Raw genomic sequence first — 25,028 nt, forward strand, 5'->3', positions numbered from 1 at the left:
AATGGTATCTGAAGAAAGCCCGTCTTGTCCTGAAAAAAACAATATATAACTTATGTGGGTACACTAAATGGGTGAGGAGAAAATTACACCTGAACACAAGCACCACAAAAGTGTCAAAACAGCCTCGGTCCCACAGGGTAGAAAACGAAAAATGAGCCCGGTCCTTAAGGGGTTAAGACTCAATAAAAAGAATAACAGCGCCACCTACTGTTAATTTTAAGTAAAACAAGGTAACCTATTTGAAAAAGTTATATTATAAACTATGTACCAATTAGTTACAATAAATCACACATGATGCTAACCGTCACGTCATGTAGCTCGAGCACAAAAGCTAGAGCAGCATCGAGGAAGAAGATACTAGTATACAGTTTTACGATAGTAATGGGAAAACATAATGCAGAAAAAAAAAATGTCCATGTGCGCCCCAGCCACCCCAAATTCAAGGTAAGAGCTTCTTACTCTGTATACATAAGGTGGGTTTCTAACGCATTTCAAGTTGTATGATTATTTTAGTCTAGGTTTAACTAGTGCATGCATGGTGAGCTTTTTTGCTTCATCCAGTCTTCCCCCCCTCCATTTTCTTTTAGCTTATTTTATCTTGCCTATCCAAACTTCCAGCCCTGCTTTTACATTAACCCTTTCATTTTTTTATTCTAAATATCTTTACTGCTTGCCGTCCTTCTGCCATATTTTCCCACATTTCATCTCTTGCTGTTACTTCTTTAAAATGACTGTTTCCTTCCCTTTGATCTATGTTCATTAGCACCCCTCCTCCAATAACTCCTTTACATTATCGCATCCCTCTGTTCCGTTCAATTAGCCACTTCATTTTTCATCCAATAACCCATATCACCTTCTACATGATACCAGCCCCCTCATCTCACCTGAATCATTTCATTACTCGTCTTTAATATACATTGTATCATCAACACTTCTGTTTTTGTTATTTCTGCGTATTTTTTAGCAGATGTATGAGCTGCGGGTATCACAAATATACAGAAGGAAAAAAAACACTACTTGCCGGATACATTGTTTATTAATACAAAAATATTTAGATATTTACAAGCATTTTAGAACATCATAGACTTTAGGCCACACTTATGCAGGTACCCCATCGCCAAAGGGTCTGCTGGACTGCAATGCTGTCTTCAGTCATTTAGTGGCCATGGCCAGCAGCAGGTTTAGGTAGACAGTGGGCAGACCCCAGATCATCCACTTTGCATTGTGTTATATTGGCAATGAATTAAAATGTGCAGATGCAAGGCAGTTTCTTAAAAAAATTCATTCAAATGATGCACTTGGCAAAGTAGTAGTATATATATATATATATATATATATATATATATATATATAGCAATATATTTCATATCCATAACTAGCTCGCGTAGAACTGAAATATATATACAAATAGGAAGTAAATCAGTCTTTCACAGAATTATTTTCTCAGAATTTAGGGATGGGGGGAAAGCAGACATGTTAAAGCTGTTAAATAAAACATGGTGTACAGATTAATTGTTTGCTATGAAAAGAAAGGCACACGTTCCATATTTTAAAAAGTCTTATAAACAATGAAATCTGTTATGCCTCAACTTGCTCACGGCTCCTTTTTTCCTTTGATCTGGACTTTTGCTGTGAAGCTGCATTACCCCCATTCTGATTCTGCGTGAACCGAGCCACTGTAGACACTCCATCGACAAACTTGGTCTTGAAGAGGACATTGGCGTTGTTGAACATACCATCTTTCAGCGACACCACAATGAACTAGAAGAGAAAGAGAAAAACATGCTTTAGCAGATTAATACTCCACTTATTGTTTTATAGAATAAATGTAAAATGCATATTAAAAAAAATACCAGTATCAAAGCAACAATCATTAAGAGTAGTAAAAAGCCAGTCAGATGTCTAGTCTACCTTTTTCCCCCCACCGACAAAAAGACCACAAAAAAAACAAAAAAAAAAAAACTTTGCTCCTTGGCCTCTGCTTTAAGTCTATAATATTAACGTTTACACTTCCTCACTTGATTAACCTCTGCAACTTTGCTTGGCTCCTAATATGAATGCATTAGAGCTCACTGACTCTTACACAGTAACGTTTCTTCTTACAAGCCAACAGAGCCGTATATCTGGCACCACCAGTGATAATGATGCATATTCTTTAACTGAATTCAAAGCTGACCCATGGGAAGTACATTCAATATTCATTATAATGTGTATTTATCTTACAGGCAACCACTAGATGGGGCCCACAAAATTTTCTGCATATATATATATATATATATATATATATATATATATATATATATATTATATATCTATATATATATTATATATCTATATCTATATATATCTATCTATATATATCTATATAGCATTGTGTATTTGCTGCTCGATGGACAGATTAGAGGATGGGATATATGTTGAATAGGTCATATTGCATTGTGTAGTTATTGACTTATATAGTGCCAATATACTATGCAACACTATTCAAAGTGTAAACAAGACATAAAAAGTAGTGCATCACATAATTTGGGGAAAAAGGTGACGAGGACCCTGCTCAAATAACCTTACAAACTGTAGTCATAGTCTTCCAACACGAAAAACGTGTGACTAAACTGTTGCCGCAGAGTAATCACATTCATGCATTTTTACCTGTGAGTGTCTGAAGTGAGTGCGCAGCATCTGTCCAATGTTCTGAGTATGAGACAGGTCCAATGCAGCGTCAACTTCATCAAGAATGTAAATTGGAGCAGGTTTAAAAAGCAGCATGGCAAGAATTAGGGATAAGGCCACTAATGATCTGAAGAGTGATAAGACAGAGGCATTAGAAAATGATTCTTGAAGTCAGAACCTAACTCTCTATGGATAGGAAGAAAAAGGTTAATTACCGTTGACCTCCACTTAGTTCTGTCAGGTTTTCCTTCCAGGTGTTCCCAAGGGCAACTTTGAACTCCAAGCCATCTAGCGCCGTGTGCCCCTCCGGGGGTGCCAACATTGCATTCGCCCCTGGCAACAGGGTGGAAAAAATGGAACCAAAGTCCTTGTTGACCTGAAAATTTGGAATTATTTGGTATAACTCACTGTGATAAGAGTCACAAAAACCAACATAGAATGGCCAGAAAGCTCAATAGTTCACTTTTTTGCATGGGAATCATAATGTAGGAAATTAAGATGTTACATATCTTATTCTCTATTAAAGGGTATGTCGAGCATAAATCCAAGGAGCTTAATATTCAATCTGTATATTGCACTAGCAAAGCTATAAATATATACTTTTGATTTTGTTCATTGAAACATACCTTTTGCCATGCAATATTCAAAGCCTCGTTTTTCTTCTGATCAAGTTCTTCTATGGTGGTCAAGATTTTGGATTTATCATTTTCAACAATTCTTTTCTTTTTCATTAAATCGTTGTACTGATATAATAAAACACAAACAACATTAAATTGGAATCTTAATGAGGTGTAATTACAACTCTCAAAAGATTCTCACAGCGGGAGCTTTTAGACAAGTATTTCGACATAACGGAACTGAACACAAGCTGTATATTTGATCAAACATCTAACAAACATTTGCTTAATTTATATATATGCATTTTAAACTTTAGATTTACCAACATTTCAAACAATAAACCCCCCAAAAACAAACATACTACTAACAACTATGATTACCCCCTCGTACAGTTACCACTTGTTAAACATTCACAGCGTTCAAATGACTACGTCTTTGTCCTTTGCAGTTCTGGTAACAAACTGTGGATGTTACATATACACACGTACCCTTTCTTCTGCCTGTGTCAGCATGTTCATTGCCCTCATGTTGACATTCCTCCCTAATTTTTCCTTTTTCTCCTGTAATTTTTGCAGCCTCTGACCCGCTTCCTTTGGGTTATTGGTTTTGAAGTCATAGGCAGTGTTTGCTTGGCCGAAGAGATGCTTTTCCGAAGCGATCCATTCGTAGTCATTTAACATTCTGGCAACCTAAGACACAGAAATTCTGTAACTCGCACAGCAACATAAGCACCAGGAATCCCATGAAACAAAACAGAATTAGAGGCAAAGTTCAATATAGAAAAAATGTACTTTAAACAGTTATATTGGTCTTTGTCTATAATGTTTTTGGAACCACATCTATATTATGGTGGCAAGGTAAGTTAACGCTGAAAACATGCTATGCTTACATTCCAAAATGTGATTTCCAGCATATCGCTAACATTTTTAATAAAAAAAAGCCAGTTAACGCAACAAAAACTTAAGACTAATTTCTCTTGGGTTACAAGTCTATTCAAATCCTGTTACCACATTAATAGGAGACTGGCAACACTACTTGCAATAATTAAGCTCTCTAATCCAAACTGGTCACTGCAACGATACCAGCAACTAAACACTAGACTATGAGAGAATAAATGTGGAATATGGGTGTAAATGAAAAGCTTTACCCTTGCTGCAGCATCTGCACTGTCCTTCTTGTGCTTGCTGATATTGTGTTCCAGCTCCTTGATCTTTAGCTGGGACTCATTGTTATTTTCTCGGAGTTTGGAGGCCTCCACTGACTTGGCCTTAATTTCTTTGTCGTGTCCCATAATTATCCCCTTCTGCTTGGTCAAATCTTCCTGGGCTTTTTTGACAACATCCTATACACACACAAGAAAGAAAAGGAGCGAGAAGTAGAAAAAAAACATGTAAAATATCAAAATAATTCAATAATTGAAGTTCTGATTTGGAATACAATCTCACAAAACAAACCAGGTTTTAAGGTCCATTTGAAAAGTTTATGAAGTATACGTTGGTGGACATTTTCTTCTAACGCTCACCTTATTTTTTGCAACCTCCGAGGACATATTTTCAACTTGCTCCTGAATCGCTTTCATGGCCTCATCTACAGCATCAATCTGCTGTTTGTAGGTAGCCTGCTCTCCCCGGAGTTCTTCTAGTTCAAGAACTAAGGCATCCACTTCCTATTGCAGAAACATCACAAGGAACATTCTTAACAAAATTCCATTACACTACGGCCTAAGCAGATACTAATGTGGGAGGACTTTTTTCTTTTTTTTAAATGTTAAAACTTTAACCAAATGTTACCCCTAGCTTAAGTAAGGTGTTAGAGTCCTTATCTAAGCACATTCAATAAAATTAAATGGCAAAAACCCAAACTCTGTTTTCAGGAAGTGGGCGACCGAGGTAAGTTTCCTTGAATTTTTTTTTTAATTGCATGTGCTGAAAACTGTAAACCTTTGGATACATATTCAGTTTAAAAATAAAATAAAAAGAGATACTATGGGATTACAACATTCAAAGCGTTTTGGTTCTAAAAGCAATATATTTGCTATCCAGCTTGCTTGTTGACTGATGTTTGCGTTCCTACTTTTTGTATATAAAACTGCAAATGCCAAACAGAAGACCCTTCAGAGAGGGCTTTAAATTGCAAAAAGGTTCCACTGCGTTCAATAGGACGTGCCAAAATTGGGATATGTTGACGTAGTGGGGTGCTACGCAATACATAGAGATATAAAAGTGTGACAGGATACACAAGACCTGGTGCTTTAGGAATAGTATTGTTCTGTGTGCGCCAATTTCTTGCTTTGTTGTATGTTCACGTTGGTCATTTCAGCAGCACCTTAAAATCTTAATTTAGATGCTTTTTAGTGTACTTTCCTCCTTGTATTTATATAATACTATATTAGAAATTCACCAGTTGCAAAACTTTTTTTCAGATGGTGAGGGGTGATATGAAATTAACCTGTTGCTTCTCTTTCATCTTCTTGCTTGAGACGTCCGCCTTCTTTTTTGCAGCATCCAGTTTCTGCTGTGCCTCCTTTAATTCTTTCTCACGCTCTGCTTCTGCATTCTTCATTTTGTGCTCCAGCACCTTGAATTTCTCCTCGGCCTTTTGCTGGATCTCCTTTGTTTTCTTCAAGGTCTCCTCGCACTCCTCTGACATTAGTAAAAAAAATAAATCATAGTAAGTTAAGACACTGCATAGAACAATGCAATTTTTTTTTAAATGTTTGATGACTGTAATAATTGCATATTGAATGATAAACTTCATTGAACAACCCAACCTTCAAACAAGTCTGATGTAAAATGGAAACCATGGTAAAATTTATATATGCATAATTTAGGTGATACAAACCGAGCTCTCAAATCTACCAACACAATGTGTAACATTTTATCATGTAATTCATATATCAATTATGACGATTATGAAAGAATGGGTGGTGGCAGGAAGAAAAGCTCATGTGGCACACATAGGGGGCAATTATAGTGTGAAAGATGCTTTGTACTTAAACACAAAGGAAGAAGTTTGTAGGTACATGGTGTCCTGGTAATAATTCAGTTTTTTGCAAGAAAGGAATTGCTGTGTTTGTCCACCAAATATCCATATGCAAAATTGGTGGGTTTTGAAACAAAGAAAATGAGTAATAAATAAAAAAACAAAGTCACACAAACAAAAACGCGTGCTGCAAGCTTACCAATTGTCTTCTGTAAAGCATCCAGCTCTTCCTGTTGCTTGTGGTAGGAACTCTGTTGGAGTTTGGTCTGGAGGAGATCTGCTTCTTCAGACTTCATTTCCCATTGTTGTTTCAACTGCCGGTATCTAAAAGAGCAGGGTGTTAAATAGGAAGGCTGCTTTCAGGCCTGGCACAGTTTGGGAAAATGCTGCATTGAATAATCTGATGGAATGGCTTAGAAATGTAAAAAGACTAATCAGTTCCAAGATACGAGACATTTTAGACCACTTGTACTAACCTTTCAGCAGTGTTCTTCATGGCGGTCAGTTCTTTCTCCACTGCTTGCAACTCTGTCTCCTTCAGTTTCAGCTCATCCTGGACATCTTTAACCTCCTGTACCTTTGACAACACTGATGGAGCCTGGGAACGGGCACCTGGGGGAAACAACACGCTGAGATGACTTCATGTAGGCAAGTATAGCCCTATAGTTATGTGTAGCAGGGCTTTACAATGTAAAAGAGCCATGTTTGTAAAGCATTTATAAGGCTAAATGCTATACAAGAAACAACCAGCTAGAGAATGCCATTGGATGATTCTACACCACTTAGGCCCAGAAATACTATTTATAAATATGGTTTATATAGTATTTGATGGCTAGAAATCTCATTACATAGCATATGCTACAGAACGAAATAATAGAAACCGTAAAATTCTAAAATAAAATGGAATTATTAGCGTGCCAGTTAGGTACCCTCTAGCAAACTCATCTAAAAACATCGGCCATGTATAATGGTCCTGCTGGCAATCTGTGTGCTGTATACAGCAAACCATCACTTTCTAAAATAGATTTTGTAGTCTATTAAATCAATGTTGGAAAAAAAGTCGGATTCCTGATAACATAAAGGTTCAGAAAACTGAAGGACAGTTGAGATTTAATCTCATTGACTTTACTAGAGATTAGGAGGCCTCATACAATGTGACATTCTTACTCCTACTTTATAAAGAAATGCGCCATTCATAACGAACAGAGAGTCAAAATCAGAGCACTCATGCATTCTCTCCCTTTAGTAAACAGACCCCAAAGGGTTAAAGAACAAATAAAAGCTGACGTATCAAAAACCCTTATTTACCTCCACTGAGCGTCCCCTGAGGATCGAAGGTATCACCTCCAAGTGTCACGGTTTTGGTCATTATCCTTTTGTCAAAGGTTACTTTTTTGGCATTGTCCATTGTATCACAAACCAATGTCGTCCCGAAGACATATTCTATTGCTTTTTCTAGTTCAGATTCATACCCAACCAGGGAAAGGGCCAAATGCACATTCTCAGCACCTACCTACAAAACAAACAAACAAACAAAATATAGATATATATTAAACAAATGGAAGTCATGCTTGAAAATAAGAAATATCACAGTAGCCCAAATCTAGAGCTAGCTGTTCTCAGTTTGTAATAGAGTGCATTCCCCACATTTGTAGCTTGTCTATGTCATTACAAAGATGTAGGTAAAAAAAAAATAGTATAACATATAGATGGTTAGCAGTTTATAGAAAATTATTGATAGTATATGTGTACTGGTTAAAAAACAAACAAAAAAAACTACTTACCAGGCTTTTAGCTACATTAACAGTATTGTCTCCCAAGCGTCGAGCTGAGATTTTATTTAGCGGGATGATGGTAAGCCTGCGCTTCAGTTCTCCCTTCTCCAGCAATTTTTTACCAGTGACCTATGATGTAAGAGTTGTTTAGATGGCGGTTATACGTATTGTTTTGAATCTCTGTTGATGCCAGATTTTGGCTACAGTGGGAAACGTTTGCTGGGACGGACCAAATCAATGCATAACTTCATTCTCAGAAGGAAACATATACCTATAACGTAATTACCTCCGAGTCCACCACCACATTATACAGACGTCCACCAGCCACTACTTCCAGCGCAGTCGCAGTAGATACGTCTTTAACAGAGATCAGAGAGGCAACAAGGCCCTTTACACGACTTGGATCCCAGTTCTTTTCTGGATCCCTAAGACAATGAGTGCAAAATATTTAACACAATGAAACAGATTTCTATTATGTCATATAGACAGTTACTTCACACCATGAAACTGAACTAGGGCTGAAACAACTAATCGATAAAATAGATAATGAAAAGAGTTGTCAACGATTTTCATTATCGATTAGTTGAATCGATTTTTATCGATTATAAAAAGAGTTTTTTTTCCAGAGCAAATGCTCTGAAAAACTCCTCTCCTTGTATAATCCGATCTCAAACAGAGATCGTATTATAACACCGGAATCCAGATCCCCCGCAACGCTGCAGGGAACCTGGATTCCCCTCACTGTCGGCCGGTCTCTCACTTCTGTCTCTCTCCCCCCTCCCATACACTCTGCCTCTCCCCCGACTCCGTTGCTGACAGGCACTTTCACTTCAGATTCGTAGAAGCCTCAGCGTAAGTTAAGGTGTGTAACGGAGGCTGTCTGTGCGCATCGCGCAGACCCCCACCGGCTGACAGAGAATCCAGGTCTCCTGCAGAGGATCATCCTCTCTGTCAGCCAGTGGGGGTCTGCATCGCACAGACAGCCTCCGTTACTGCCCTTCACTTACGCTGAGGCTTCTATGAAGCTGCAGTGAAAGTGCCTGTCAGCAACGGAGCCGGGTAGAGAGGCAGAGCGGTGTATGGGAGGGGGGGAAGAGTCAGAGGGGTGTATGGGAGCCACCCTCCCATACACCACTCTGTCTCCTCCCCCTCCCATACGCCACTCTGCCTCTCTACCCGGCTCCCTGGTGTCTTGTGAACCTCCGTTGCTGACAAGAGGCAGAGTGGAGTATGGGAGGGGGGAGGAGGCAGAGTGGAGTATGGGAGGGGGGAGGAGGCAGAGTGGAGTATGGGAGGGGGAGGGGCCAGAGTGGTGTGTGGGAGGGGCCAGAGTGGTGTATGGGAGGGGAGGAGCCAGAGTGGTGTATGGGCAGGGGAGGAGCCTAAGTGATGTATGGGAGGGGGAGGAGCAAAAGTGGTGTATGGGAGGGGTATTATGAATTTCAGGGCATATAGGGGGTATAAGGCATATTGATATTAGGCATATCAGGGGGGCATAAGACATAACTGGGGGTAAAAGGTATATCAGGGGGCTCAGTTGGATATCACTGCCATATAAGGAGTATAAGGCATATCGGGGCACAGTGGCATATCGGGGGCACAGTGGCATATCGGGGGCACAGTGGCATATCAGGGGGCACAGTGGAATCTGGCATATAAGAGGTATAAGGCATATATGGGGGCAGAGTGGCAAGCTGGGGGTCAGATGTGCATAACTGGGGGCAGTTTGGTAAATAAAATATAATCAGGGCTTTTTTCTCAGTTTTTATTAAATATGAAAAATAGTTAACATATGAATTAATATTTACTAATAACTTTGTATTAAAACCTAGTTTGAGAAACACTGTGTTTGGGTTCTTGTAGCTTTTATTATGTCAGTAAAATAAGGTGAATAGAGAGAGAGGCCATTGCAATAAAGAGATGAAAGTGTAAATTGTACGTTTTTTATTCCATTATTTTAAATTAAAAAAAATGGATTTTTTTAGCCGATTAATCGAAAAAATAATCGGCCAACTAATCGATTATTAAAAAAGTTGCACCCCTAAACTCAACAAATGCAATTATCAACATTTGGTACTTGTGTATTATCCGGGCCGCCTTCTATAATTTTTTTATATTTTTTTTAGATAAAAGCTAGTTTGGTACCCTTTCCAAGAAATAGAATATATACCGTATTTGCCCGAATACAGGCCGCACTCCCCCCCACTTTAAGTCTTTAAAGTGGGGGTGCGGCCTATATTTGGGGTCTAGCGCAGGAATGCGCAATTCATATCGCCCGATGGCCGCGACATGCAGTTCCGGGCGCCAGGCAGGCAGCAGGGTTAGGATACAGATCCCCCGCAATGCTGCTCCCACGAGGGGAGTCCCTGCAAGGGAGAGCAGACGCGCCGGCAGCGGAGGTCGTTTACGCGCATCGCCGCAGCCAGTGAACATCCGCACGATGCGCTTAGACAATCTCCCGTGCCGGCACTTCCCACGGCGGAAGTACCGACACCGGAAGTTGTCTACGCGTATTGTGTAGATGTCCCCTGCCGGCCCCGCAAGACACACATGAGTCTGCTTTGGTAAGTCGGGGGGTTTGGGGGGATGGCGTGGTGCAGAGTGGCAGCATATCTGTTCTAAGCTTTTTTTTTTCCAAAAAAAGAAAAAAAATTCTTTAGAAAAGCACCTTTTTGGGTGAGGCCTATAATCGAGCCAATACGGTAATTATTCCTTCTTACATTCTTTCATATTTAATAATGTAAATTTCTCAGGAACTTTAACAGTTAACTTTAACAGTCTTTTCCCTGTTCATTTCCTGGCAGCAATCACCTCCCGACTCAGGTAGGGCAGGAAAAACACATAACCATGAATTACCGGTCTCCTCTACTTCCTCGCCCTTTATTGGGTGGGAAATACATGCTGCCTGAGTACGATCAATGAAAAGGAATTCTCAGTAAATAGAATAACTTTCCCTTGTGACCCTTGGCAGCTATCACCTACAGATGTAACAAAAAACAAGGAAGGTGTAAAAACAAAGCAACCTGAAGAACCTTCTTCCTCAAGTCTGCATCCGCTGAAGAGAGTACATCTATCCTGTAAAGGTTGGCGAAAGTGTGCACGTTTTTCCCAAGTAGCTGCCTTTCAAATCCTACAAGGGAAAGCACACGCTCGTTCTGCCCATGATGCTGCCACTGATCGAGAGCAGACTAAAGGGCTCACCAGCCAACCTAGGCTTTCTAGTGTATACGCCACCAGGGAATTATGGGAATAAGCCTCAGTTTCCCTGACTCTTGTAGGACCCAGAAATATAAAACCCTTTGCCTTAATCTCTAGGTGGCACGGGAAAGATCATATTCTTCTCTAGGAATTCCTGGACATTCCGGACCACTCTCGGAGGCCCCATCTGCAGTCCAGCACCTTAGCCACAAGGTCCTACGTGCAAGTACAGTTAGAGCAGAAGACATAGCTGCCATCCTCAGATGTAAAGGGGGTGACTAACATTTCCAGAAATATCCTTTTCTGAACCACAAATTCAAATCTTCCTATGATCGTTGCATCTAGAATTTTGCTGACCAGTCCACGGAGGACGAGGCAAAACAAGATTGGAAGCAAGATGAAATAGCCCCAAAAGCCTTACAAAGGACATCCTTCCACTTTCCTGTCCATGGGGTCAGCAAATGGGCAGCAACATCTACTGAAAGCACAGTTCTTTTGGTGGCTCTAGCTACAGCTGGTTCCACAGGTAAGCCCCTTGCCTACCTGGAATACAGTGGGCTAACTGAACGGCCCCAGACCCTTCATGGCCAGGGGACTGGAAAAACAACAAATGGGGGAAAGTAAACTTGCTCTTCTAGAGGGGAGGGGTAATTTATAGTTTTGGCTTTTTTCCCTGCCCTACCAGAGTTGGGAGGAGGCATCTCTAGGTGATTGCTGCCAGGGATGGCAAGGGAAAACTGTTTTTAATGCAAAAAATTTACTTGTTTCCACAATCCCTGCACATACTTATCACATATATTTATTGCAATTCAGTTTTATTTTCCCTCTAATTCACCCTTACACCATTCTACACTCGTTAATTCATAACCACAATAAATAAAACGTTACATTTTTACAAACGGTAATTTAGATTTTGTAAAACAATTTCCATGTTGTAGTGTAATTTTATTTAATCCAGTTTATTGCATTGCAACACCCCGTCGTCTTTTAAAGCAGTGCTCCTCGAAGCACGCCTAACAGTCCAGGACTTAGGTGTTACTCAAGTGCGTCTAAGGTGTTCACCTTAGACACGCGAGTGATACCTAAATCCTGGACTGTTAGGTGTGCTTCGAGGAGCACTGCTTTAAAAAGGGTTAAAACCCTGTGTCCTATACAATATGAAGACAGTTTAAGCTAGATATACCTGTATTCAAAATTTAGGTTGGAGTATCGTGCCATTAGAGACTCATACGCTTCCCTAAGATGGTTCACATTGCGGGAGAGCTCTCTGCGCTTTTCTAGAAGTATTTCCTCTTTCCCATCTGTAAATAAAACAAACAAGTCTGTAAAATGGTATTAAAGCTTCTTCTTAGGAGGGGAATCATTTTTCCTCCCCATTTATCTTTTACCCAATAATGATTATTGTTAAGATCAGTCTTTGCAAGAATATTTAAGAAGGTGGCAGGTCCAATTAAAAGTATTTTTCGTTTCTAAAATTTGTGTCACTCAAGACAGAGGTACTTGCCAATAACGTTACAAGGACATTCCAGCATCATATGCACTTTAATTCATACGATAGCAGAAAACGTATGTGGTATCCACATTGCAAATACATGAGGGATTCTATGGTATACCACTCTAATTTGGCCCTTTGCATGGCCTCAAATATATTTTCAGAGCAGACAATGGTGCAGGCGGGGAGCTGCAACTTCTACTTAAGGCAAGTTTTTTACACCTTATTTGATAGTGTATATTAAAATTAGTCACAAAGAGCTTCTTTTTTTTTTTCTTGGTGAGGCCGTCAGGGATATTTAACTGGTAACGTTCTAATTAAGATTATTGTATTAATACATTGAATATGTACAATTTGTATTATAGCTGCATATAGCAAAATGAAATATTTGTTATGTAAAATTATGTTCCAAAGTTTGTCATTCACCAAAACACAGAACATTGTCAATCTGAATCAAACCTTCATAATTTAATTTGTTCATTTCGGCTTCAAGTTTCTCTTTGTTCTTCTTCACAGCTTCAAATGCATCGTTGTCTTTCTTATAGCCACTATCCATTTTCTTGACTTCAGCCTGCTTGGTTTTCAGCTCTTGCTGGGCATGCTTTAGTTTCATCTGGGCCTGAGAGAAGAGTGTAATGGTTACCTATCAAAGGCAGATCCTACTCAAATAGTTAATAGAATGTGTGATGATATTAAAAGGCAATTAGGACGTTTCTTTGAATAAAGAGTTGCAGATCCACTTTTGCACCTCAACATTAATTGGCAATCAGAATTTGATAGCCTAGAATTGCACAATAAATAATAATAAAAAAAAATTAATACTGAAATTCAAAAATCTAAGAGGGGCCGTAAGGGGCATTATTTTGTTTTACTTGCATATATACAGAAACAATTCACGTAGTGAAACGCATGTCATAGTGAAACAGATGGTGTATAATTTAGATCTATAAATATCATACACGCATACTAAAAGCGCAGACTTCCTTCAAAAGCGCTTCTGAATGCTACTTCAGAAAATCCAAATACAATGAAGACTCACTACAAATTTTTGCTACTTGCCTTCTACTGTGCCCTCTCTCTCGCTAAATATAACCTTTCTGCCAAAGCCTTGCTAACCCACGATGCCCTTTTCAACCTTTAGCTCCCTTCTCTGTCCCCTCCATACTCACACCACAAACCACTTCAAAGACAAGATCAAAAACGATCACACAAGACCTTTCTACTGCACAACCTCCTCCTACACCACCCACCGATACTCATGCCATGCAACTGAAGAGCTAACGACTTTGCTATCTTTCTCTCACTCAACAACTTGTCTCCATCTTTCTAAGCCTCCCCTTCGTCTGTCACTTAACCTTTCCCTCATCTGGAACTGTACCTACACCTTTTAAGCATGCTCTAATCACATCCTTCCTTGGATGTCACCCTATCGCTCTCCTTTCTTTTAGCTTGAGTTGCTTGAATGGGATGTGTACAATTGCTTAACTTAATCTCTAAATCCCTCGTGGACCATCTACAGCCTTGTTTTAGACTTCTTAACGCTACCAAAAAGTATCCAATTACTTGCTCTCTGCCAAAGCAAAAAGTCGCTTCTCCTGGATCGCTGATACTGTCAAACAACTTTCTTCTTGGCTCACTTTATTCTAGGTAGAAGAAATACAGCTTTCTTATCCTAACATATAAAACCCACCATACAATTCTTCCCTTAAAACAAAATATTCTTACTCGATCTTTACATTCTTCCCATGGGCTAAGGCGTTCCTGCTCACTTACAAGACTTACTATTCATTGTTTTATAAAGCAAAATCATACTCCATACTGCTGTGACAATGGGTAGACAGATATTTTATAACATAATTTGACTTAGAAACAATAGGTGAGAAGAGACTTGTGGTGCCCCATACTTCTGGAATTCACTTCCACCTAGCCTCCAACTTTCATCCTGTCTCTCAATATCCAAGAAAATCTCAAAACCGACTTCATCAGAGAAGCCTTCCATCTCTGTAGTTAGAACTTCCCTAACCCCCATACTGCCTCTCCACTTTTTGCTGTACCTTAAGTTTCCCCTCACCACATTCCCTCATGATTGTAAGCAGGGCCCTTTCTACCCCATGTATCTATTTTTCATAGTCCTTGAATATATGTATTGTAGGAAGTGCTGCATAAATTGTTTGCACTATATAAATAAAATATAATATACAATTTTCACTATACATGTTTTTTTCTAAATGCGTTTCACTATATGTATGCGGTAAAACTCCTAAAAAATTTAAAAGGCACCAAGTTTCTTGTAAAGTGTAAAGTACATGTATATACAGTAGCAGCAGATACTCGAGAAGCCAAAAACAAAAGCAACAGAAAAGGACTTAAAGTTCATAAATCGAAGCAAATTCTATGGATGCATATTTGCACCACTGAAAACAGGGCGCTACAAATAATGCCTCTTCTTGAGCAAAGCTAAGCATTTGGATGAGGAGCTGTATTACTGTTCTCTCAGATACATACCTGCTTAGCCTCTGTCTCTGCTTTACTAATCTCATTCTTGCAGGTCATCATCTGCCCAGCCAGGGTGGCCTCCTCTCCATCCTCATTGCTGGACAGCCCAGCAGAGACCGCGTTGAAATGTTGCTGGGCCGCAGTGAAGCACTCTGTATCCTTTTGGCATGCCTCCTGAAGAGCGCTCAGGCCGTCTGTTATTTTCTGAACATCTTTTTCTTTGGCAGCCAGTGTCTTGGCATCCTATGTTAGAATAAGAAGGTTTAGACAGCATGACCCCAGCATAATGTGATGTAACCGTGAAATTACCCACTCTAATAATTTGGGATGTGGAAAATGTGTTACAATAAATAGTGCAGCCAATCGGTCCTGCAGCAAATAAAGATACAGGGGATACCTATAACATGTTCCTTTCTTTGAAAGCATGGACGCTCTCAAGGTAGAATACATAGTGAAACAAAGAAAACAAAGGTAACAGAGCAATCAGTACTTTACAATGGACACCATTCAGAACGCAACGCTAAAAACACAAAAAAGTTTGGTTTTACGAAAGGAAGTACCCCAAGGTACAGCGTCTTACCTCATCCATGCTTTTCACTAGCTCCTTGCGTTTCTTCTCTTCAGCCTTCAGGTTTTGCTTCTTGAGATCTAAGGTGCTCTGTGCTTTGGCATCAGCTCTCTGAGCCTCAGCAAGTGTTTCTTCCAATAAGCGCAACTGTCCTCCAACTTCCTGCAAAAAGGAACACGTTTTCAGTGTATATAACCACATTAAGCAGATTATAGAAAAACCAAGGCGAGGAGCACATTACAATGTTTACAATCGATTTCACTTAAATTACGATGTTAAAATACAAAATCTTGCTTCAAAGTGTTATTCTGATCAAAACAATACCCCTTTTATACTTAGAAGAACCATAAGGTTATGTAGTTTAACTTCTAAGATCTCCTTCTCCCGTACAACAGTGCAGAGAGCTCATCTTTGGTGTGCATGTGGTGGGCTCAACATCCTTTGAGTGGCATTAAACCAGAGCTCCCACTCTCTGAATCGCTACTTCCAGATTTGGGTTTTCAATTGTTCAGTGTTACCATATAATGAACTTTTCATCCAACTGCATGCATTTTGTGCACCCGTTTAATTCAGTGGGAGCCATTGTTCCTTAAAACCCTCATTTCTTTTCCACCTAAGTGGCATATCTATATTGTTGTAAGGGTTCCTAGCAATATGCGACAAGTAGGTTTTTGTGAAAAGCAAGTAAACGTACATAAAGCGTTGCATAGGTGTTCTTAATAGTTTGCTCTTCCAGGTGTGATTTGCATGCAGTAAACCTAGTATCCACTGCAGTTGCATTTCCCATTTTCTATATAAACGTTGGGTACCAAAAGAAGGTCTGATGTCAAAAGCAACTAGCCTTTTTGCAACAAAAACTTGATAACTTGTCTGCATTAACAGTTATATGAATATTTTGCACCCTTCTGAGCACCAAGAGGCTTCTAGGTCGTGACAACTAGCTTCTCAAATTGTAGAGGAAAATGGATAGGTGCATGAAACACTAAATTATAAAGTTAGTGTTTACATGTCAAATATTACATGCATAACCTTACAAGCATAGGACAGTAATAAAAGGATATACAAGTATGGTGGGAGTTCCCCATTAAGGTGGTCGGTGTAGTCGGTGAAATTAATGCTTATCAAACCTAACCCTAGGATACCTAATCTTTCAGAACATCTTCAGAATGGTACACACCTGATCTCTCTTTTTCTCGATCTCTGAAATTTGTTGCGCCAACTCCTTGATTTTATTCTCATTCTCAGCCATTGTCTCCTGTAGTTTGAGTATAGAATCCTGCATTTCTTTCAGCTCCTCAGCACAGCGCACCTTTGTCTCCTCGGCACACACAAACTGATAGGCAACATATAGTCGGCTTAAGTGCTCAATCTCACGCATGATCTTCTGATACTCCAAGTAGGAAGATCTTTCCTATTCAAATGTAAAATCACAGAAATAAGGGTGTCAGTGTGAAGTCAGACATTTGTCTGATACGTCTCTAGTGATCAAGACCTTAAAACTACTTTACTTCAGCACACACTTTTCCAAAACTATATATGGCTTTGTCTGCTATGTCCTTGTGCGTTACGTAATATTTTGCTTTTTAATTAACCACAGATAGGTTATACTTTATACAAAGACGAAAGTGAACAGTTGCCTTTAAGTGGACACATAAAAACAATACTTATTAAACAATGTTATTTTATATAGAGCCAAATTCCGTAGCGCTGTACAGAGAGCACTTTGGTCTCCTACAGTACAATTATTCACTATGCTTTGGTAGCTGCTCTGCATTTTTCAACCCAAATTTTGATTTGACTATTCCAGCGGAGTGTTTTACCTAACAGGGTTAGCCAAGGCAGCCAATTTATTGTTGGCATCTAGAGGTCAAGTTGAAGAGTACTAGAGTGATATTAATAAACTGGGAGGTGTGTAAAGGACCAGTACAACAACGCCATCTTTAATTATTTTTTTTTAAATAAAAATTTCCAAACTAAAGCAAATGCAGGTGTGTATTTTTTTTAAAAAATACATGGAAAGATATAGTCAGATACAAATCATTACACTTGGCAATATTAGCAGCGTAAACTAATAAAAACTCATTGAGGCTCATTTACACCTTGAAGGCCAGATACCAAAGGTGTCTGCAGTCCATCATGGCCCATAGAATCATTAAGCCCACTTCTTGCAAAAGACGTGTCAAGGATCTTGGCAAAGCTTAGACCCAAGCGAGTTGCACTTAAACATACGGTATATCTACATTCTTTTAAAACCACCAATACAGAATCAGAAATATATCCACTTACTTCTTTGAGTTTATGTATAGTTGGAGTGATTTCTTCCTCCAAAATCTAAAATTAAAAAAGAAAAATGTATATCCAAATTTTAACAAACAAAAAATGTCAATGTTAAAACAGTAGTTGCCATTTCAAAATCCTATATACCGTTTTTGCTCGATTATAAGACGAGGTTTTTTCCAAAGCAAATGCTCTGAAAAACACCCCTCGTCTTATAGTCAGACCTCAAATAGGTCCGACTATGAGACGACTAAGATCCAGATCCCCCGCAGCTGCAGGGGACCTGGATCCTCCTGTCTCCCCCCCCCCGCCCCACTTACCGGTACTTCTGAGTCCCCGGTGTGTAGCTGGGGCAGCCGGGAACTCTGATCTCTGACAGTCGGGGAAGGTCTGCGCGATGGACGCAGACAACCCCCGCTGCTATCAATGCCTCCTTCCGGCCGCAGCGTAAGTGTGTGGGATCTACACGCTGCCCCGGCTACATGACAGGGAAGTCAGAAGCACCGGTAGGTTTGGGGGGGGAGCATAAGGCATTTCTGGAGGCAGAGTGCTCTGTGAAATGCCTTTTAACCCCCTTAATGCCACTCTGCCTCCAGAAATGCCTTTTTAACCCTCTATATGCCACTCTGCCTCCTGAATGCCTTAACACTCTAAATGCCAGAGTGGCATATAGGGGTATAAGGCATTTCTGGAGGCAGAGTGGCACATAGGGGGTCAAAGGGCATATCATGAGGCACAGTGGCATATAGGGTTAAAAGGCATATCATGGGGCACAGTGGCATATAGGGGGTATAAGGCATTTCTGGGGCAGATGTGCATAACTGGGGGGCAGGTTGGAAAATAGAAGGAAATAAAACCAAAATATTTTTCTCAATCAGCTTTTATTAAAAAAAAATAGATGAATTAACATTTACTGGTAAAACTTTTTTCCTATAGGGTCGTCTTATATTCAGGCTTTCTTTTTTCCCTAAATTAATATTCAGATTTGGGGGGTCGTCTTATAATCGAGCAAATACGGTATATATAGTGTGTTTTATATATTATATATATAGATACAGTCTAAAGCTAAACGGAAGATTAGTAGTTACAAGATGAGCACAAGGTAAAGTTACTTCTATTACAACCTTAACATTTCCTAATTAATCTGCTAAATTTACTCAAAATAAGAAGATTAGATTTAAGCAATAGAATAAGATAGTATACCGTTTGTATTTCTTTCAGTTTGGCTTCCTTTTTTTCAATTGTTTTTTGGGCAGCAAGTTTCTTGCATTCATACATCCTGGTTCCAGCTGCTTCTTCAATCATTGCTAAAATCTGTATTAAAAATAAGCGTCAACATGCATTTCACTGAATACAATACAAAACTAAATAGACCTTGAATACACTCTACAGTAACGGGAGATCAAACACAGGGGGTAAACAGTTAGTGTTTTATGGCAAAACGTCTCTTATGGACTTTAGAATACAACAACTTAAAAACACAGCTAGTAATGTTTATGATACATAAATGCATTACATAGTTAAAGCACGTCTATAAACAATATATGACAATACAAAAAATAGAAAGAAAAATACAATCGGTTCTATGGTTTACAATGCTTACTGGCACATACCCTCTCCAACGGTGTGAATTTAAATCAGCAGAGTCTGACTAGATCGACAAAAAGGCACTTGCTCTTATTAAAAAAAGCCATTATCACCATCTCCCCCAATCAGAATAAAGAATAACAAAACAAGTTATCTTGCTAGAATTGTGTTTTTGGAAATATGAACAAAAAAAATAAATCAAATATGTTATTACCTCAGGAGGTTTCATATTCAAGACTTTAGTTATTCGCCCCTGTTAAACATTACAACACAATTTAATAAAAACATGACATTTGACAAAAGCAAAATCCATATGATTAAGTTATGAGTTATGAGACAAGACTGCTGCAGAAATAAGCTATAGGGTAAGTGTACAGTTTAACAGACTCCCTGCTACAAGAAGCCCCTCCACAATCACATCAAATAGTATAAGACAGGATAGTTTACTGAGCAACAAAGGCCTCAACATTTCATATGATATATTGACATGCCATGCAATAGTGAACCATTAGCAGCTTAATTTAAAGTAGAACTCCAAATGTTTTCCCTTATATGTGGCATATTTGTCAGTGAGACATTTTGCTATTTCAGCAACAAAACCAGACTTGGGTAAAATGATTAAGCACTATTTGTGATATTAAACATACATATTTATGTACTTAGAGCGCATCCCATCTGACGCAGTCAGTACCATGTTCTAATCTTTTAGAGGCTTCCAGATGGTGAGAACTAGCTTCTCTGATATCAGGGGATTGTGGATAAGGTAGTACTTATAAATAGCTATTTATGTGACTTTTTGCTACAAATATTACAATAGGACAATAACTAAAGGGTATAAACGTACATCTGGACTTTAAGGGTATTGCTCACAACAATAATTACCTGCATGATAAGAAAGTGAGGATTGTTGACATTGAGACCGACAGAACAGAAAAGATCTTGTACGCGAGTGTTGTTGGCATTTACTCCATTAATTAAATACTTATTTCTGCCTCCAATAACCACCTGGAAATTAAAAACAAAGATGTAATCACTGAATTTATGATTTTGGTTAGGATTTTGAATGAAGTAGACAGTTTAATGCAGTAAACCCAAATGAATCAGGACATACTGGAGACAAAAAAGTAATAATGAGAAATCACTGAAATTCACCGAAGGTGTTAATGAACTTACCTGCCTGGTCACCGTTATCTCATCATGTGCCTCAAATCCCAGCGGGCTCTGCTTTTTGTCATGGTTGTCAAAGGTGATAGAAACAGTTGCTTTTGTAATGCCAGCCTGGCCATTTTTGTAAACAAGGTCTTGCAAATTAGAGGCTCTCACCTGCCAACATAATACATTTCAAAATGTATGAATGCACATTTTATATATACACATGTACGATAATTGTGGAACATTTTATTCTGTCTACGTACAACATTGCCTACTGGCAAGAAAAATAAAAATACTCAGTCAGGGCTCAATAACCCTAGTCCTCTATGCACATGTCATGCTATGTTCTAGTGATTTTTTTCTAGCACATTCAATTGTCCACGTTAAAATCTGTTCCACATAAACATGGATGATAGGACCATGTCTATTAAAATATAAAACAAATGTTATTAAGGCAAAAAGCACTAGCCAATGAGACCTGAAGGGTTAGCCACTGTCTCAAGCCACATGTATTCAATTATGGACAATGGATCTTACAGTAATGTCATTTAATTACATTTCACTAGCATAGGGCTTGAGTTGTCATTTGAGTGATTTTTAAACATTACAGCTTTCTTAAAAAATCAGATATAACCATTCCCTAATCAATCACTGATAAGGAATCATATAGAATTAAATTCTTTATACATGCACACATATATAAACCATTTCACCACTAAGGATATATATAAATAAATATGTATGTATGTAATGAATCATGGCTAAAGTAGTAAGGCACAAAATACAAAGGACTAAAAGAGTCTGCACAAGACTCCCACATCGGCATTACACAATTCACCACCCCGACGTCCTTAGTGGTGAAATAGCAGCCATCATTTATTTCCAGCGGCAATGTCACCACAAATGCTTCTTTTTAACACAGTTTTGCTAATAGCGTTAGTATACCTGAGTCAAATTAGAGATCCCGAGCAAGAAACAGATGGAATCCAGAATGTTTGATTTTCCACTACCGTTTAGTCCGGTAATAGCATTAAAAAGGGGATCAAAGCCATTTATCTCCGTCCTCTGGGCGTAGGACTTGAAACCTTCTACGATAATTGATTTGATGTGCATCTTCTGTCTTTTCCGCCTACAATGAGACACATTGAATCAGAAATCAAAACAGAAAAAGAAATCCCAATCACTGAAGGCATGATTTATACTAAAACGATATAGTAATAAATGCTGGATCACCAAAATTACGTGGCATAAAAACAAAGTTCTTTACTAGAGACAAGATAAAACGCATAAACCGACAGCAGATATTCAATGGGGTTAAATTAAGCACTTAATCATAGGAGTAATGATTTATAGTCAAAGTATTTTTCAAACATCACTTCCTTTTTTTTTTTATTATTATTTTTAACAAAACCCCAAATGTTTACATATACAATAAACTGCTTGTACTAGTAACTACTACAAATTAAATATTTGTGAACAAAATATATTATTCATTATTATCTATTCCACAGTCTAGTCAGTGAGAAACCCATTCATACAATTTAATAAATTATTCCAAAATAAGAAGCTGACAATACAATGTAAATTGAATCTGTATTGGAGTAGAGATTTTTATTTAGAAACTCATTTGAATTTGCAACCAGAAACCAGCTACACCGGATATTCCAATTTCATACGTATTTAAGTCACGAGCATTATATATACACATTACAACTGAGGTAACCTATAAAGCACACATATAGGATTTTACTCTGTATTTATATAAACTCCGACTCTCACTCACCACTTACTCCGAACGGCGGTGACTGTTCAACTTCAAACCACACACTATTTTGGCGCCCGGTATGCGGAGAAAACGTCGTGAGACTGACTAGGACCAACCAAGACAGCGCCTGACAAAATAAATGCAGGGGAGAGAACTGATAATGATATTAGCAAATAAAAACATGAAAACAGAAATAGTAAAGTATACAAAATGTTTTGCTTTTAAAACGTGCATATTCTTTTATAGAAAAAAACAACTTTTTCCACCGCTTCTCAACAGGCACTTGTTTGGACAGCCCAAATAAAGACAGCAGGCGGTATCGAAAGAAGGAGGGCCTACAATTCGAAAACTGTGTTCTTGTAATCGCTTGCGGCGCAGTTATTGTCACGTGATTAGTAAAGGAAGCTGTAGCGGACATCGTTGAAAAGGTTGTGGCATGCAATCCAAGAAATGCGTGAATGTGAATTATTTCGTGGGGGCGCAAGATTTTAGTTTCGATATAACAGCATGTTTGGCTAAAGCTGTGTATTTCTATTTCAGAACAAAGGAAATGGATTTAATTTACACGATCTTATTGGTGTTTTGCAGTTGAGAAGATGACCGATGCCTTGTGATCATCGAAATCAAGCTCCAATAATAAAGATGTAATTACACATAGAATTATGACTGGATTGTGGCACACTTGTAGTGGAGGGCCCACTAGCCCTGCCCCCCCCCCCACTACTAGCCTCTATGTGGGGGGGACAGATAGTGTAGGGGAGGGGATAGGTGCTGTATGGGGGTATAAAGGATATAGTAGGGACAATTAGTTGATTATAAAATTCAAAACAAAATTTATTAAAAAAATATTCGAAGATGGCCATCGGGTGATTAAAACCGCGTTTTTTTTTCTGCCATTTATGGACACACTATAATGCGATTACACAAACAGGTGTGTGTATATATATATATATATATATATATATATATATTTATACACTGATGCACACCGTCACATACACATAAAATACATTATATATATATATATATATGTATATATATAATTTCACATACACCCTGATTCAGATATACTATTATATATTAATAAGAAGCCTTGGAATCCATGCTGATTTCAGATTTAATAATATACATACACTCATTACAGACATGAGTAGATATAGAATGTTAACCCCTCTAATACCAAGCATGAGTAGATTCAGAGAATTAACTCCTCTATTACCGGACATTACACACATAGTCACACACATAGTCAAACATACCAGGAGAAGCTTCTGAACTCTCAGGTAATCAGGAGAGTTGAGAAGTCTCTCCTGATTGGCTCATACCTCCTTCACTCAGACTCCACATTCCAGGACAAGGCATTGTCCCAGATTGAGGCTGCCCGGGACCCGGCAAAAAAATCCTATTGCGGGACATGTGGTCATCCTAGCCCCAAACCGGCAGTATGACTGCCAGTGGGCCTCCGAAGGTTAGTGGGCCATAGGCAAATGCCCACTTTACCCGCCGAATAAAGCGGCCTTGCAGTGAACTAATTGTCGTGTTCAAGAAACCAGTTTGAGATGATGTGCGCTTTGAAGAAAATGTCCCCCACACCATTACACCATAACCACCAGCCTGAACCGTTAATACATGGCAGGATGGATCCACGCTTTCATGTTGTTTACACCAAAGTCTGACCCTGCCATCTGAACGTCGCAGCTGGAATTGAGACTCTTCAGAGAGGCAACGTTCTTCCAGTCTTGCGTTGTCTAATTTTGGTGAGCCTGTGTGAATTGTAGCCTCATTTTCCTGTCACTCCTGACAGGAGTGGCACGCGGGGTGGTCTTCTGTTGCTGTAGCCCGTCTGCTTCAAGGTTCAACGCGTTGTGCGTTCAGAGATGGTTTTCTGCATACCCTGGTTGTAATGAGTGGCTATTTGATTTACTGTTGCCTTTCTGTCATCTCAACCAGTCTGCCCATTCTCTGACATCAACAAGGCAGTTTTGTCCACGCAACTGCCGCTCACTGGATATCTTCTCTTTTTCGGACCATTCTCTGTAAACTCTAGAGATGGTTGTGATCAGCAGTTTCGGAAATACTCAGACCAGCCCGTCTGGCACCAACAACCATGCCACGATCAAAATCACTTAAATCCCCTTTCTTCCCCATTCTGAAATACACCAATAATTCTAAAAATGACGTCACTGTGCAGACACGTTGCTTCATTGTGCACGTCCCTCTCCAGGAGATTACCGCAGATCAGGATTCCCACACAAGTGTTTGGGAGCTGAAAAGTGTTTCCCGTATGCTTGCATTAAACTTTTACAACACTTAAGTTGTTGTTAGTGTTTAAGGGATTTATAGAAAAAAAATTCACTACATTTGTCCTTTAATAATATAATTGTAAATATATTGTGCAAAATATTTCGATTTTGTTGAAATATAGTATTGATTCTTATGATTCTTAAT

General features: G+C 38.9%; 1 protein-coding gene across 1 annotated transcript; it reads right to left on the bottom strand.

Annotated features, from left to right (window-relative positions):
• Positions 1 to 1,451: 1,451 nt before the first annotated feature.
• On the bottom strand, positions 1,452 to 21,952 carry SMC2 (structural maintenance of chromosomes 2). Its single transcript, XM_053465900.1, has 24 exons — positions 21,761 to 21,952; positions 20,837 to 20,986; positions 20,546 to 20,668; positions 19,878 to 19,916; positions 19,280 to 19,390; positions 18,086 to 18,130; positions 16,977 to 17,210; positions 15,812 to 15,961; positions 15,241 to 15,474; positions 13,195 to 13,354; positions 12,427 to 12,544; positions 8,332 to 8,470; positions 8,055 to 8,174; positions 7,579 to 7,783; positions 6,747 to 6,882; positions 6,470 to 6,594; positions 5,737 to 5,930; positions 4,811 to 4,954; positions 4,436 to 4,630; positions 3,777 to 3,977; positions 3,297 to 3,413; positions 2,886 to 3,046; positions 2,650 to 2,797; positions 1,452 to 1,761 (listed from the first exon to the last, which is right to left on the bottom strand). Exons 1-24 carry the CDS (start codon positions 21,926 to 21,928, stop codon positions 1,579 to 1,581), a joined length of 3,600 nt encoding a protein of 1,199 aa, XP_053321875.1. The 5' UTR covers positions 21,929 to 21,952; the 3' UTR covers positions 1,452 to 1,578.
• Positions 21,953 to 25,028: the final 3,076 nt, after the last annotated feature.

Source organism: Spea bombifrons, chromosome 1 (assembly GCF_027358695.1).
Source record: "Spea bombifrons isolate aSpeBom1 chromosome 1, aSpeBom1.2.pri, whole genome shotgun sequence".
Taxonomy (NCBI): domain Eukaryota; kingdom Metazoa; phylum Chordata; class Amphibia; order Anura; family Pelobatidae; genus Spea; species Spea bombifrons.

Bases quoted from the DNA above. Each gene is read 5' to 3' on its own strand.
- SMC2 (XM_053465900.1), bottom strand. From the start codon at position 21,928: ATGCACATCAAATCAATTATCGTAGAAGGTTTCAAGTCCTACGCCCAG. The intron at 15,475-15,811 runs GTAAGACGCTGT...ATTCTAACATAG, and splicing joins TAGTGAAAAGCATGGATGAG to GATGCCAAGACACTGGCTGC. The intron at 4,631-4,810 runs GTGAGCGTTAGA...GTGTGTGTATAG, and splicing joins CGGAGGTTGCAAAAAATAAG to GATGTTGTCAAAAAAGCCCA.